The sequence below is a fragment of the Brassica napus genome, chromosome A6 (assembly GCF_020379485.1).
Source record: "Brassica napus cultivar Da-Ae chromosome A6, Da-Ae, whole genome shotgun sequence".
NCBI classification, from domain to species: domain Eukaryota; kingdom Viridiplantae; phylum Streptophyta; class Magnoliopsida; order Brassicales; family Brassicaceae; genus Brassica; species Brassica napus.
The window spans coordinates 22,579,503-22,593,957 of record NC_063439.1 but is presented as its reverse complement, the minus strand read 5'-3'; the positions used below and the strand labels follow the sequence as shown (position 1 = coordinate 22,593,957).

The 14,455-nt window shown below is 33.1% G+C and overlaps 2 protein-coding genes across 3 annotated transcripts; one reads left to right on the top strand and one right to left on the bottom strand.

Moving 5' to 3' along the window:
- Positions 1-5,805: 5,805 nt before the first annotated feature.
- On the bottom strand, positions 5,806-8,957 carry LOC106348585 (pectin acetylesterase 10). The gene is made up of 11 exons (XM_013788347.3): positions 8,102-8,957; positions 7,725-7,807; positions 7,487-7,616; positions 7,322-7,395; positions 7,151-7,237; positions 6,949-7,073; positions 6,743-6,857; positions 6,576-6,653; positions 6,391-6,496; positions 6,158-6,303; positions 5,806-6,063 (listed from the first exon to the last, which is right to left on the bottom strand). The coding sequence occupies exons 1-11, from the start codon at positions 8,301-8,303 to the stop codon at positions 5,956-5,958; spliced, it is 1,254 nt and encodes a 417-aa protein (XP_013643801.1). The 5' UTR covers positions 8,304-8,957; the 3' UTR covers positions 5,806-5,955.
- A 1,600-nt stretch (positions 8,958-10,557) lies between these two features.
- On the top strand, positions 10,558-14,455 carry LOC106348586 (flap endonuclease 1). Of its 2 annotated transcripts, XM_048735152.1 has the most exons (18): positions 10,558-10,677; positions 10,774-10,890; positions 10,981-11,039; positions 11,149-11,208; positions 11,308-11,361; positions 11,430-11,478; positions 11,578-11,625; positions 11,741-11,806; positions 11,907-11,957; positions 12,089-12,208; positions 12,284-12,368; positions 12,489-12,570; positions 12,843-12,957; positions 13,053-13,109; positions 13,207-13,253; positions 13,336-13,390; positions 13,636-13,820; positions 14,034-14,455. In XM_048735152.1, exons 1-17 carry the CDS (start codon positions 10,666-10,668, stop codon positions 13,810-13,812), a joined length of 1,254 nt encoding a protein of 417 aa, XP_048591109.1. In that variant the 5' UTR covers positions 10,558-10,665; the 3' UTR covers positions 13,813-13,820; positions 14,034-14,455. The 2 variants fall into 2 exon arrangements, with proteins under 2 accessions (XP_048591109.1, XP_013643802.1); XM_013788348.3 differs by lacking the exon at positions 13,636-13,820 and having other exon boundaries at positions 10,559-10,677.

Sequence of the window (14,455 nt, the reverse complement as noted above, 5' to 3'; positions counted from 1 at the left end):
TCCATGTCTTTCTTATTTACAAATCTTCCCCTTCACTTAAAATCAAAAATTTAAACTAATTAATTACAATGAATTGTTATTTTTTTTCTGAAAATAAAAACACAAACTGTAATATATAGTATATATTAATCTAATACAATACAATTTTCAAGAAAACTAAAATCATAAAATTAATAATAATTTATACAAACCTACTGTAAAAATTAAATCTTTTTTAAATAAAAAAAAATCAATAGGTTAATATATGAATATTACAATTACATCAAATCGCATCAAGTTATAAAATTATAAATATAATATTACGTACAGATAAAAAGTTATTCTCAAACATCTATATTATAATATAATATATTCTACTCTAAATATATTTTAGAAAACATAAAAATATAAATAGACATTTTATAAAATCAATGATTTGTAAATTTACATTGAATGCAAGTTAAATCCAACACCCGCGCGGGGGCGCGGGTCAAGATCTAGTTGAAGTTAATATAGAAACTGACTTGAAATAAATAAAAATTAGTTACACTACAAGAACTAAAATATGCTTTTTGTGAAAGTAGGAAATTAAATACCTCAGAATTATTATAAGAAGTTCATGCAATTATATTTAAAAAATTGGTAAAAAAAAATGTGATTTATCTTTTCGCCAAGAATCCAAACATTGTACAATCTACGAAGAATTGAATCCGAATGTTGGAGTGTCTACTCGACAAAAGATTATAAATAGTCCCTCCCGAATAGTCACCTCTTAGTCATGTTTTTTAATATATATATCACTTTAATATAAAATCTATATATATATATTAAAGTTGATATATATAAAAGATATGAGTAAAGTTGTTTGGCTTGAAAACGATCATTTAGCCAATGGGACAATTATGAGCGAGAATCTGTGATGAATGGGACAATTCATCTTAGAATGGAAGTCCATCGTTGTCTCCTTAAGAGAGATGTGTGCTTCGCTTGTGAACAGTTCCCATACTCATCGTTTTTACTACTCAGACGTCGATTTCCACAGTTTTGAATTGACTTGTGAAAATTGAAAGAATGTAATATATATTTCATCAGTTTAAGGAAAATGAGTAGAGATCATGTAAAAGACCTATCTGTGAGTTCAGAGTTTATGTCATTATGTGCATGAAAGAATAGACGAAGTTGCATGTTCTTGTTTCTTGGATCTTAACTAATTAATTTAACTGAAAATATTTTTCATCAGAACCGATATTACAGTCATATTTTTGTTTCTGTGATCGACACTCATCGATCAGTTTATTAAGAAAATGTTGATATTTCTGCAACTGATTAAAGGTTTTTCACAAGTCTCAAACTCTCAAATTCTAAGAAATTGTCATAAGCAATTAATACTAGTTTACAAATTAGTCTACATATCGATTTATGATCATCATTTACCCAAAAAAAAGAAGCCATGCGCGTATAAGAATGACCCTTGTCTTTGTAAGGTGTTGAAATACGAAATTCGAAGGTGTGTACTCTTCTGACAATATCCCAATATAATTCACACGAGGGCAGCTTTTGAGTTGGTGTATTTTTTTAATGGTGCACAAAAAGTCATATAGTTGCAGAATAAGGGACCCTTGTTGCTGAGATAGTGTTGATAAAACTGGAAAAGCCATGCAAGAGATAAGTAGAGCAATCAAAATTTTTTTTTTTTACGAAAAAAGGTTAAATCCGGATCTATTAAAGACACATACCTAACCCCGGATGAAGGTACATACCACGGATAAACCCTCTCTTGGGGACTCAAATGAACCGAAAGCAATAGTCCATATCCGTATGGCCAGCGGGGTTTGAACCATGGTACGCCGTATTGGATTTATTTCTCTCGAATGTCATTGGACTACCACCACTGGTTAATCAAATTTTATTTTAAAAGAAAAACAAATCTAGATTTAAGATTTCGTTATTAGTCAAGGACAAATAAGTTTAACGCAATCTAACTTGTCAAAATTAGTAGAGCAATGTAATATGTGCATGGTAACTTGAAATGCTTTATTATTCAAAAAATAAATTGAAATGCTTTAGCGTTTATATGGTGATATGATGGTCATGATCATGGACTTTACTGGATATATGAGTATCGAGCCTGATGAAAATGATGTGACTCTGTGAGCAATTATATAGTTTTCCGTCAGCCAAAATCAAAAGAAGAGATGAAAATGACTTTGCATATATTGTCGGCTATTATTAGATGGACAGACGCCTATATGGCTTCTCTCTGTCTGATACCTATATTTTCGGTCCGACCCTTTAATTTTTCAAGTTTATGATGCTATCTTTTAATTCTAATTCGTTGATGATTATTTCTTTCTTAATCGACATATTGAGCAATTATCTTAGATATATTCACTGAGTAAAACTCATTACCGTGTTAATAGAGTTACATAATGTATATATCAACCAATATTATGCGGACATTATCATTTGATAGTAATTTATATATTTCATATTTATATATTGAAAGAGACAACCCGATGTTATACAAAACCAAGAATGACTACTAGTTTAATATTTCGGCCAAAGTTGCTTGTTGAATGAGAATATAAATACGAAGGATTCTCTAGAATTTTCAAAAAAAAAAAACCTTTACGAGTTGATCACTTGTATTTTGAAGACTAATAGAAAGGCATTTTTTATCCTTACACCTCATAATTTGCATGTGAGCCAAAATAATTGAGGCCCTACTTTAATCATAACTTTCATATCTATATTACAATCACAAAGTATCACATTTGATCTATTGTTTTGTTCGATCGTTTTTTGTTTTAAAGAAAAAGGTCATTGTTTTTTTTTAAGTTTCTCAACTTGTATTTAAAATAAAAGAGCATGTTGTATGTATAATATATATGTGTGTATGGTGTCCTTTTGTATCAGATCTTCCAAAAGGATCGTTGTCGTTTCATATGGAGATAACGATAACGTAAGAAAAAAACTAGCTTATTCATAAAGACAACGATGTGAGTGGGGGGGGGGGGGGGGGGGGGTTGTCAAGGCAATACTATAAAGTTGCATTATCAACCAGTCAAGAGAACTTAATATTTAAAACGTGAGATTACTATTCCATGTATAATAAAATGATTGACACAAACATATCCTGAGAAAAAATGATCAATGATCCAGGGCCATCCAGCTAATTTTTTCTTTCTAAATACTTAGTAACATAAAGTTCTACGTATTCTGTTGGTTGCAGTAGAATAACCAAAATTTATCTTTGAGTTGATCAAACTTGTTGAACGATTTCCAAAAATGTATGTCAACTAGCGGAATATGAGATTTTTGAAATGTTTATGGTGAACCCGAGCTAGGATGATGTCCTTTTATCCGTTTAGCTCCTTCTAAGTATAGGGCATTATATATGGAAAAATTGTTTATATGGTGTTTGACCTTCGCATTTTTGTCTAACCCACTTGGGTCAGAATTGTGGTTATAAACCCTTGTGAGTTTTCTGAACTAAATTGAAGTTTTTGGTTCAATTGTAGGTTGTGAATTGATTAGTAACTTCACAAAACTAATTTGGTTGCCGGTTGTATAATCTAATTTTAGTTTTTTTCTTCTATACATATCATACTGAGTTATACTAAATAACTGAATGATAATCCGCGTGCATGCGCGGAGTTAGTTCTTATAATAATATTTGTTTATGAAATGATTTTAACATTTTGCAACGCTACAATCTTTATCGATTATAAAATGATGAATACAAATGTTGGTCTCTTAAATATATCATTGTTGTTGAAGAGTTAACGTATTACATCTCATTTTAATTTTTTTTAAGACTTCATATGTACAAAAGCAAAATTAACTTTTGCGGCTCACACATATCACCAAAACCAAATAGGCAACATTGATTGTATAATGATGAAAGGAAATTAGGTTTTCTTCTCCCGATTAGTTTACTGCTGACTCTCGATAACTGATTTCATTTTCTACCTCTATAGAATTGTGCTTTCGTTCTCGTCTTTGTTTCATTGATATGAGTTAAGTTTTTTTTTTAACTTCTTAAATGAATTCAATGAATTACATAAGTGTCAATTAAAAAAAATGAACATCTGTAAAAATTAGTTTTACTCCATATACATATCTAAAAATCAAAATTTTGAAAAACAATCACTGGCAAACTATATTAACAGGCTAGTGTTCAAATCTAATATATCAAGCTATTATAGAATATAAGTGCATACTCGAAATATAAATGTCTATCTAGTATATATTCACCAGCTCGGTCTAAAAATCATTTAATTAGAACAACAAAACAAATTACTTATTTCACCAGTTGGGTAATATCTAAATCCGAACGGGTAATATCCGAACCCGAATGGATATCCGAAGACAACCAAACATAAGTATTTTTAACTCTATATTTCTAGTTTATTTCTCTCATTTTATTCAAAATATTTATACTAATGATTCTTATTGCTCAAAATTAGATAATGTACATATAATTATTGACAAAATCATTTGCTACTCACTTAAAATACATATCAAGTTCTTGTTTCTTGCATTAACAAAAGTTGCATCTAAAATTTTAAAATAACAACTAAATTAGTGTCTTTCTAGTTCTTAAAGTTTTATTTCCAAACCTATTAATAGTTTAATATTTTGAATTTTTTTTAAAAAAAAATTAAGTTAAAATAAATTTTAAATATAAAAAACTTAGACAATGAATAATTTATTTATTTTTTCTTCAAAATTTAAATATCTGAACCCGACCCAAAATATATGAACCCGAACATAAAATATCTGAACCCGAATCGAAGTGTATAAATACCCGAACGGGTTCTATACTTTTATACTAAAATATCTGATACAAACTGGAACGTGTATCCGAACGCCTACCCCTATGATGTATGATCCTTTTTATCTTGCTTGAACAAAAAGAAAAGTTAAACCATTTATCACAAATATTTTATGTGGAACTTTTACCATTTTTAATAATTTATAGTCGTTTTTTAAAGTTCAAAATATAACATATAAGAAAAAATCTAATTGTTTTTATTATATGCTTAATGTGATTGTTTAATTTTTTTAATAGTATAAAATTAAACAAAAAAGAAAAAGGTTAGAAATTTTTTTGATTAAATATGTATTATTCATAATCATTAATTATCATATATATGTTAACTATATTATGTAATTATGTAACTTTTATTTAAGGAAATAAAATATTTTTTTGTATAATATTAATTAATCTAATAGTTAATTTAATAAAAAATATAGTATATGTTTGTATAGACCAACTTATTTTTCTAACAATTCTAAGAATCATTCTCATGATAACACGTGGCTATGAAAACATGTCGTAATGCTCAAAGATTACTATAGAGGGGATTCAAGCAGAAAATCGAACTAACCAGCCAATATCCAAATTTGAAACATAAAACCAAAAACCCCAGTTCATTGGACAACAAATTATAAAAACTCAACTAACCAAAACCAAATGTAACCAACATTTTGTTTCGTTTATTTCGATAGAACTTTTTTTTGTCAGTATTTCGATAGAACTTAAATTTACCGGAAACTAAATCAAAACTTCATTTTAATGTCCGGATCTAAGATTAATAGAACCATGTTAATCTTAATAAAAAATCGATAATTTGGAGGCGATGCGACCAATGTATAATATTATACAAAAATTAGTGGGCTGATACAAATGTTTCTCCCGCATGTATCTGGAACCGGCCTTGCTAACCGAAACCACATGCCTATTCTAACCAAAACCCCATTGCCTAATCAGAACCATTGATGTAACAGGAAAATCCTTCATAATATTTCAATCTAGTTAAGAAAAGAGGAAAACTTTTTTTTTCCAATGAAGAATTGGTACGTAGAAAAGGATACAACTCAAGAAGAAATATAAAAGAAATGAAACTTTTTTCTTTTCACTTTAACTTCGTTTATATGGAAAAAAAATTAGAAGATCATTAATTCATACATTCATCTGAAGACAAGATTGTGGCAGCTCCTATCACACGGGTACGGACAATCTATCAGCTTCACTTCTGCTCTATCAAAATACCAATCTCCAACCGCTATCGCCACCGCCTACACGCAGTTTCAAAAAACGTTTATCAATTCTATTATTATTACAAAAAAAAAAACGTAGTGAACATGTAAGAGCCCATGAAGTGCTGCAAACCTTTTTGTGGATAACAGGAGAATCATCAGCGAACCAAGTGTCTTGCCTTTCGGTTTGGCAATGAGCAAAACATGAGTTTATAAACAAACCATTCTTTCTTGACTTTGAGAATCCTGTTACGGCTCTCAACATTTGATTTCTAAACCCTGTTGTTAAAGTACAAAATAAGGCTGGTCAGGTCATTTCATTTCCATTTAAAAGAAGATATGTATTTTTTTTTAAATGATTAGAACCTTGCAAGAACCGGAGCTGTGCTGCATTGCATCTTCCATGGTTTAATCTGCATTCATGCCAATACCCATGAGGGTCTGCACTTGTTGGAGCTATACTGCTTTGAATCTGTTTAAAAACAAATCAGTCTAAGTTAGCATTAAACATATGAGTTTCAATCTTGAAGATGAAGAAAAAGAAACGTTACCTGCCAAATATCATACGCTGCATTGACAATAAAAAGAGGAGTTTTCATCTGACTGATCAAGTTTTGAGGGAAGAAACACTGTCACATATCAAATAATTCAATAGTTTATGAGTTTGAGCTTATAATACAATAAGAGAAGTGATTAGACTAAAGGAGGAAGAGTATACAGAAGTTGGATTGAGATGATTTGTGCACATATGCGGCAGATTGTTCCTCACTCCCTGCAACTGCACAACGCCGTTATATAACTTCCTGATGGTGTGGCCACCGGACACATCAGGTCTTTTAACCACAGAAAAAAAACAAACGGTTTAATAAGGATACAAAGCTGACTTTGTGGAGAAGAATAAAAGACTAATGAGAAGTAACTTACGTGTCTAAGAACAAGCCAGCATCGCTTAAGCACTTGATTCTGGTAGATCCTGGAAACAAGTTTCTGAATTCATCACATCGTAAGATCACTGCTAAACCACCAGCAGAGCATCCGGATAGAAGTGCCTGAAGAGTAGTAACAAGAATGTTTGATCAATGTAAAGACTATAGAGGAGCAAAGGATGTACAAGGTGAAAACGTACCTGTTTGGCATATCGCATTCCCTTTGCTTTCAAATCGTCCATTGCTGCTCTCCATATCCGTTCCCCTCTAAACTGAAGCCGTGCAGCCTGCAAAAAAAAAAAGATTTTAAATGTTAAAAATGAAATGTACTGATCTCTCTAAGACAAAGTTCAATGTTTCTTGAAAGAAACCTTGTTCTGACTATCACCACTAAAGGAACCACCATCGCAGTAACGGAGCTTGACTCTATTCCAGTTGAAAAAATCTGAATGAACATTACCAAAAAATAAGGTTAGAAAAAAACAAATAGTGCTAGTTCTTTCTTCACTGAAGACAAAAAAAAAATAGAAAGAGACCTGGATTTTGTTGAGCTTTATCGCTAAGTATTCCTGTAAACTGAATCTGTTTCTCCATATAGTTAGAGGAACCACGACGACTCTTCTTTCGGTATACACAGTTCCTTATGTTGTCACACCATCCTCCTCCCTTTTTCCACACATTTTCAATTTCCAACACACACACATCAAACTTTTTGAAACTAAAAAAGGACAAAAGTTTATCTAAATGTACAAACAAAATATTTAGTTTGCTAACCTCTAGTTGAATAAGCCAGCTATTTGCTCCGGATCCATGTCCACGATGTAAGTGATATCCAGGCAATGTTCCATCCAAACATACTGTATTTATACACACACAAACAAAGATTTCAGATCATAGGTTCAAAACACTCTTCTGTTTGCAACTTTATGTTTCTCAGATGCACATACACAATGTGTCTCTTACGTTCAAAGATCAGAAACCAAGTTACTGTCAAATTTAACTATCTTAGATACATGAGTGCATCTGTATTTAATTTATGTAATATAAAACTCTGATTAAAAAAAAGGAAACTCTGATTAAATCTGAGAATGCCATTGGACTAAATATATGATAAACAAAATGAATTGAAGTAAAGCAGAGAGAGAGAATACCAGCTCCTTTGGCACCAGCTCCTCTGATAAGTGTGAGGCCAACCATTAATGGGTTGAAGTTGGAGCTAGATTTGGAGAAACCATACTCTAATTCCTCAATGCGATCTAGTTCAGTGACATTGAACTCTAGATACTCATTTGCCTCAGTCCCTAGAACCAGTCCTGTTACCACAACAACCCCTAACAAGAAAAGGTTCCTCATGTCTCTTACTCTTTCTTTACAATAGTTGCAAATGCTTATAGTAGCAAAAAAAGAAGTTCAGACAAATGCAAGAACTTGCATGTGTTAGTGAAAGAGCAGATCTCCGTTTCAGCTTATAGAGAGTAAGAAGAAGAAAGAGACAGAGCAGAACAGAACAGAAGAGTGGAGAAGTCAGTGAAGAAGACTGATTTTAAAAAAAAAATAGTACAAGAAAACATTTAATGGCTGGATTCACGTTTGGAATCTCATTACCTTGGTTTTTCTTAATTAATTGCTTATATTAATCAAAAGTTATAAATTGTGTTTCAAAAAAAAAAAAAATCAAAAGTTATAAATTAATAATCATATTTTTTGGCACAAAGTATTAAGACAGGAAGACCATCTTTTTGTTTACTATATGTTGGTTCATACTTGAAAACATAAAAAAATAACATGAAACCATATAAGATAAGTAGGCTTAATTACTTTAATTTGATGGTATTATTTTCTAAATCACGCGTTGGATGTAGATGACTTTTTTCCTTCACACCTACCTGTCTATCTATCTTAATGATTCTCAAGAAGCACTACAGAATCATGAGCGATAATTACGGAATTGGTAATCATGTAACGCCGTTAACTCATTTATATTTTTGAAAACATTCTTTAAGATTTCAAACATACTATCATTGTTTTGATTGATTCTGAAGTAACCAAGGATGTCAAATTAATACAGACTAACCCTATTTTGTCAAAGAGTGGCACATTATTTTCTCTACCTCAAAATATCCTTCACATGAAAACAGATCTCTATTGGAAAATTTTAATTATTGTAGGCCAAAATAAATCCAAAACTCTTTGACTAACCAAGGAAATGCCATAATTTATGGGTAAAAAACACAATGATAATGATAACTGTCTTATTGTATAATCGATTTGAAACTATATGGATGAGAGAGAACGAGAAAGAAAGTGGTGGGGCGATTTATAAATCCGATGCACATGTTACGCCATTACAAAACAAACACCCCCAGACGCTACGGTGCTATCGTCCACTCAACTCTATTTCTCTTTGGTTTTGTAAGAAGGACCTTTGTTTTAGTTTTATTTGCGTATGAGCCCAATCTTTGGGATTTTACCACATTTCCACCTTCATTTAGAACTCCTTTCTTGGTTTTAATAGTTTTTAACCTTTAATCCTTACGGCTATATTGTTCATTTTTCACACGATTTTGTGTTTTTTTGATTTGTTACATATCTGCCTCTAACCAAGTAAACCTCTCTATTTGTGTAACAAGGCTATTATTTATATAAGCTAAACATGATATTTAGTTAAAGTTTGAGGGAGGATTTAATTGTGAACTTTGGTGCATGAATTGAAGGGCACCGTTATCCCCTTGTATTTTTCCGTGGGGCGTAATTAATATGTAACGTTTCTCTATAAAATCGCGTCGGTGTGAGCTTAGGGAGTAAATATTAATTTAACTGATCACGTACCACCACCGTTTCTGATACAAATGCTATATGCACAATGATTATATATTGGCTCTCTCGATGAATATTAATAAAGAAGTCATTAGAGAAAGATCACGTAGCATCGCCGTTGCGTTCTTTGGTTTTTACTCTCTGCCCCATACGACTCCCATGCACGAATAATGAAACGTCCCGTATTTTTATAGATTATTATTTTGGCAACTCAAGTACATTTTTCGTTTGCTCAATCTCCCATACATTTATATTTGGCTTCTAAGTTTTATAACTTTTAACTAAAATTCAAAAAAAAAAATTACTAAAATTTCTTCACATGAAGACAGATCCTTAATTCAAATATTTACACTAATAAATTAAAGGTTTATTAATGATAAAAAAATTAACAGAATTTGTAAATGCAAATAGAACTCTCAGTATCAGACACAGATTTAATAAAACAGTTTGATGTAATAAATTTTCATAAAACAAACAGAATTATTAATTATAAAATGTAATAATTTTAAGAGTATAGTTTTAAAATTAAATAATATCAAAGTTGAATTTCGATTTAAAAAATAATAATAATATCAAAGTTGAATACATACATCCTCCAAAATAAGTCAAACTAACCAAGACAATTCTTGAGGGATATATCACATGGGTCTAAACCGAACCAGCAATTGAAAGAAGAAACTAACCTACGAATCAAGCCCATGGGCCTATTTACTCTACGAGCCCATTTATGTTAACAGGCCCGACAACATCAACCCTCATAAAGCTAACTAGCGGCTACTACATTGAGCCCACACGTGTTGAGGAGGCGGGAAAACAAAGCTCATCGGCGCCGGAGAGACTGAGAGAGAGAGAGAGAGAGAGTCAGAAACCTTCGCTCGCTAATTAGCTGCCATCGCCAATGGGTATCAAGGTCTGATGGGTTTACTACTATGAATCGAAACATCAACCTCAAGTTTCAATTTTTACTTTCGAATTCGATCTAAATGTTTAAAATTTTTTTTTTTAGGGATTAACGAAGCTTTTGGCGGACAATGCGCCTAGCGCCATGAAAGAGCAGAAATTCGAGAGCTACTTCGGTCGGAAAATAGCAGTTGATGCAAGCATGAGCATTTACCAGTTCCTTGTTCGTTCCTGTCTTTCTTTTATTTATTTCACACTAAAAAGAGAGTACCTTTACTTTCTATAGTTAATGTGATTCCTATAATGAGTGCAGATTGTGGTGGGGAGAACTGGGACTGAGATGCTCACCAACGAAGCTGGTGAAGTCACTAGGTTTTCAATTATAACCCTTGCTGTTTCCACATTTGTAGTCTTATGAATCTATGTTCTGTGCTTTCTTATATCAAGTGTTAATTTCGTGTCTCTGTTTTTGTGCTTGTAGCCATTTGCAAGGGATGTTTAATCGAACCATTCGTCTTCTCGAAGCTGGAATTAAGCCTGTGTAAACCTTCTTCTCCCTCACATTCTTCTTTTTGTTACTTTCTGGGTTTGGCTTTTACTAGTACTCTTGCTAAGTTAGTTCTGAATGTTTTTACTACAGGTATGTTTTTGATGGAAAGCCCCCGGAGTTAAAGAGACAAGAGCTAGCCAAACGGTAATATATATTACTATCAAAAATTGATGTTTACATGAGTTTCTTAACTGTTTTTCATTATGGTTCAGTTACTCCAAGAGAGCCGATGCAACTGCAGATTTGAGTGGTGCAATTGAGGTTTAGTTACTCTTACTTCCCTTTCGAGTTTCTTGTCTAGCTTTATTTTACTATCGAAAGAGAAAGTGCGTAACTTTAGAAGCTATTTAACGCTGACAGGCAGGAAACAAGGAGGACATTGAGAAGTACAGCAAACGAACTGTGAAGGTATTCTTTTTCTATCTTTGAATCGTTACATTCCTCAGTTCTTAATAGGATCCAATTCAAAGCAACTGAATCTAGTACTCTTATAATAATACATCTATTACATCTCTCTCTCCAGGTGACAAAGCAACACAATGACGACTGCAAAAGACTCTTGAAACTCATGGGGGTGCCCGTTGTTGAGGTACTTATGTATAGAACCCCCAGAGCATAAATCTCTTATGTTAATAATTTAAATGGCTAAAGTTTCGAACGAGAGACTGATGCGTTTTTTTACCGTACAGGCCACTTCCGAAGCAGAAGCGCAATGTGCTGCACTTTGCAAAGCAGGAAAGGTCTGTATTCTTTTCTCCGTTCTCATTTCAGGTGTTTTACTGACAGTTTAGAGTGAACAGTGTCTAAGTGGAGGTTTTGCAAGGTATATCAGCTGCAATGTTTTCTTTTGATACGCTTCTATTCTGTTTAGGTGTATGGTGTGGCTTCTGAAGATATGGACTCCTTGACTTTTGGAGCTCCTAAGTTTCTTCGCCACCTGATGGATCCTAGCTCCAGAAAGATCCCTGTCATGGAATTTGACGTTGCCAAGGTTTCCCCCTCACTCATTATCCCTTCTTCTTTTTGTTAAATGAGATAATTCCTGAACCTTGTGGTCTTGTATCAGATTTTAGAAGAGCTTCAACTTACCATGGATCAGTTCATCGACTTGTGCATATTGTCGGGATGTGACTATTGTGACAGCATCCGAGGTATCTAGAGATTTTTTAATATCTTCAAATCTTTCAGTGGGTGAAATAAATCAACATTTTGTTTTTCATCTGTTAAAAGTAGAACGCAGGTTGGGACCTAATATGTATTTTGTACCTCAGGTATCGGAGGGCAGACTGCCCTAAAGCTTATTCGCCAGCATGGTTCTATTGAGACAATACTCGAAAATATAAACAAAGAAAGGTTTGACTCTGTTTAACTATCAAATAGTACTTTGATTTCGTGACGACATATGGAACTTATGATATAAGAGTTCATTCCAACCAACATAAGTGAATGTTATAACTTACAAATTTAGTCTAGTTGGTTGCACTTCACCTGTGTCTTATGCTTAAAAGGTTGGCTCCGTTATTCATTGCTATAACCACATATCTAAAAGCATATTTCTGTCAGTTTGTAGTCTATTCTAAACTAATCCATCCTATCACCTCTTACCATTTTGATATGTTATATAGGTATCAGATACCCGAGGAATGGCCATATAATGAAGCTCGTAAACTTTTTAAAGAACCTGATGTCTTAACTGATGAAGAGCAGCTCGATATCAAGTGGACCTCTCCAGATGAAGAGGTAGGAAACCTATTCCCCCTTTTCTGCGCTACACATTTTTTTAAAAATCTCATCAGGACATTTTCTTAGTTACCTCTTCTATTCTCCTTTGCCAGGGTATAGTTCAGTTTTTGGTGAATGAAAATGGATTCAACATAGATAGGGTAACCAAGGTATGTGACCCTACTTTGTTCCGTGTTTACATATATGTGCAAACAATCAAACATTCATCTGACAAAATATCGTGGTTGATCTAATTTTATTATACAGGCGGTAGAGAAAATCAAATCTGCAAAGAATAAGTCATCCCAGGGAAGGTTTGGACCTTTCAGACAAATTAGTGATAATTTTAAGCTTGCACCTCTCCTTCCTCTCATTTTGTTCTTAAACGCTTAACAGGCTGGAGTCATTTTTCAAGCCAGTCGCTAGCTCATCCGTGCCTGCTAAAAGAAAGGTTTGTCTCTTATAACTTTATATATGGTTGAACCCATTAGTTCTTAAGCTCATTCCCTTCTACTTGTACGCCCTGGCTACATCTTGTGATGATGAATTCATCGTGTCCATGTTCATTTGCTAGCTGCCACAAACTCTTAACACATGTGCAGAAGTGGATTGAAATAAATGTGCATTTACACACTTTAGGAAACTTTATATGTATAGTTTGTCTCTGAGGTGATTCCTCAATATACTGGATCACAGGGTACCAAATGCTCACTCCGGCAGTATAAACCAGCTATCAGCAATAAAATGTCCTCTGTGCATGCTTTTGGATGTAACACCTCCAATAACATTGTTAGCCTTAGGCTGTTCCCTCTAATCCCGGGTTCCAACCTCTCTGTTCAAATGGCTGGAGCTGGCATATGCACAAGATTCTAAATATCATGGTGAACATTTAAAACCAGTTTGCCATATTTTTTGTAGTTCTATTTAGCTATATGATAGGCATACTATATGGTAGCATAGGCATACCACCTTATATAGACTAAGAGCCTCCCATTCTTAAGATTCCTGTGATCAGTAAAGCACTCTAGTTTGTGTTTCACATGTTCCTACATCGGATCATTTGGTACTAACGAACTGTCTTTACTTGGTAATAGGAAATCCCTGAGAGTAACGCTAAAGGAGCAGCAAATAAGAAAACTAAGGGAGGTGGTGGGAGGAAGAAGAAGTAAATCACCGTCCAAGTTGTAACAAAATTGTATAAGTTAGTTCGCTTTCTGCTGCAAAGATCTGGGGGGAGAAGATCAATAAACAGTGATTGTTATTCCTAGGTCTAAGTGGTCTGTTTGCTTCTTTGCTTTTTCTCTGTTTCAGTAATCATTGTTAGACTCTGCTTTCGCAGTGGTAGAAAACCCACTCAGGTTTGGACTTCATTTGCATCTTTATGGTTTATGTGAAGTTATCAACTTATGATCATGAGTTGTAAAAAGCTTGTGATATTCTCTTACTAATATCAGAACTCGATGTGATGTAAAAGCAAGACTCCATGTTAAACTATGGCTTATGATCTTATCTGATA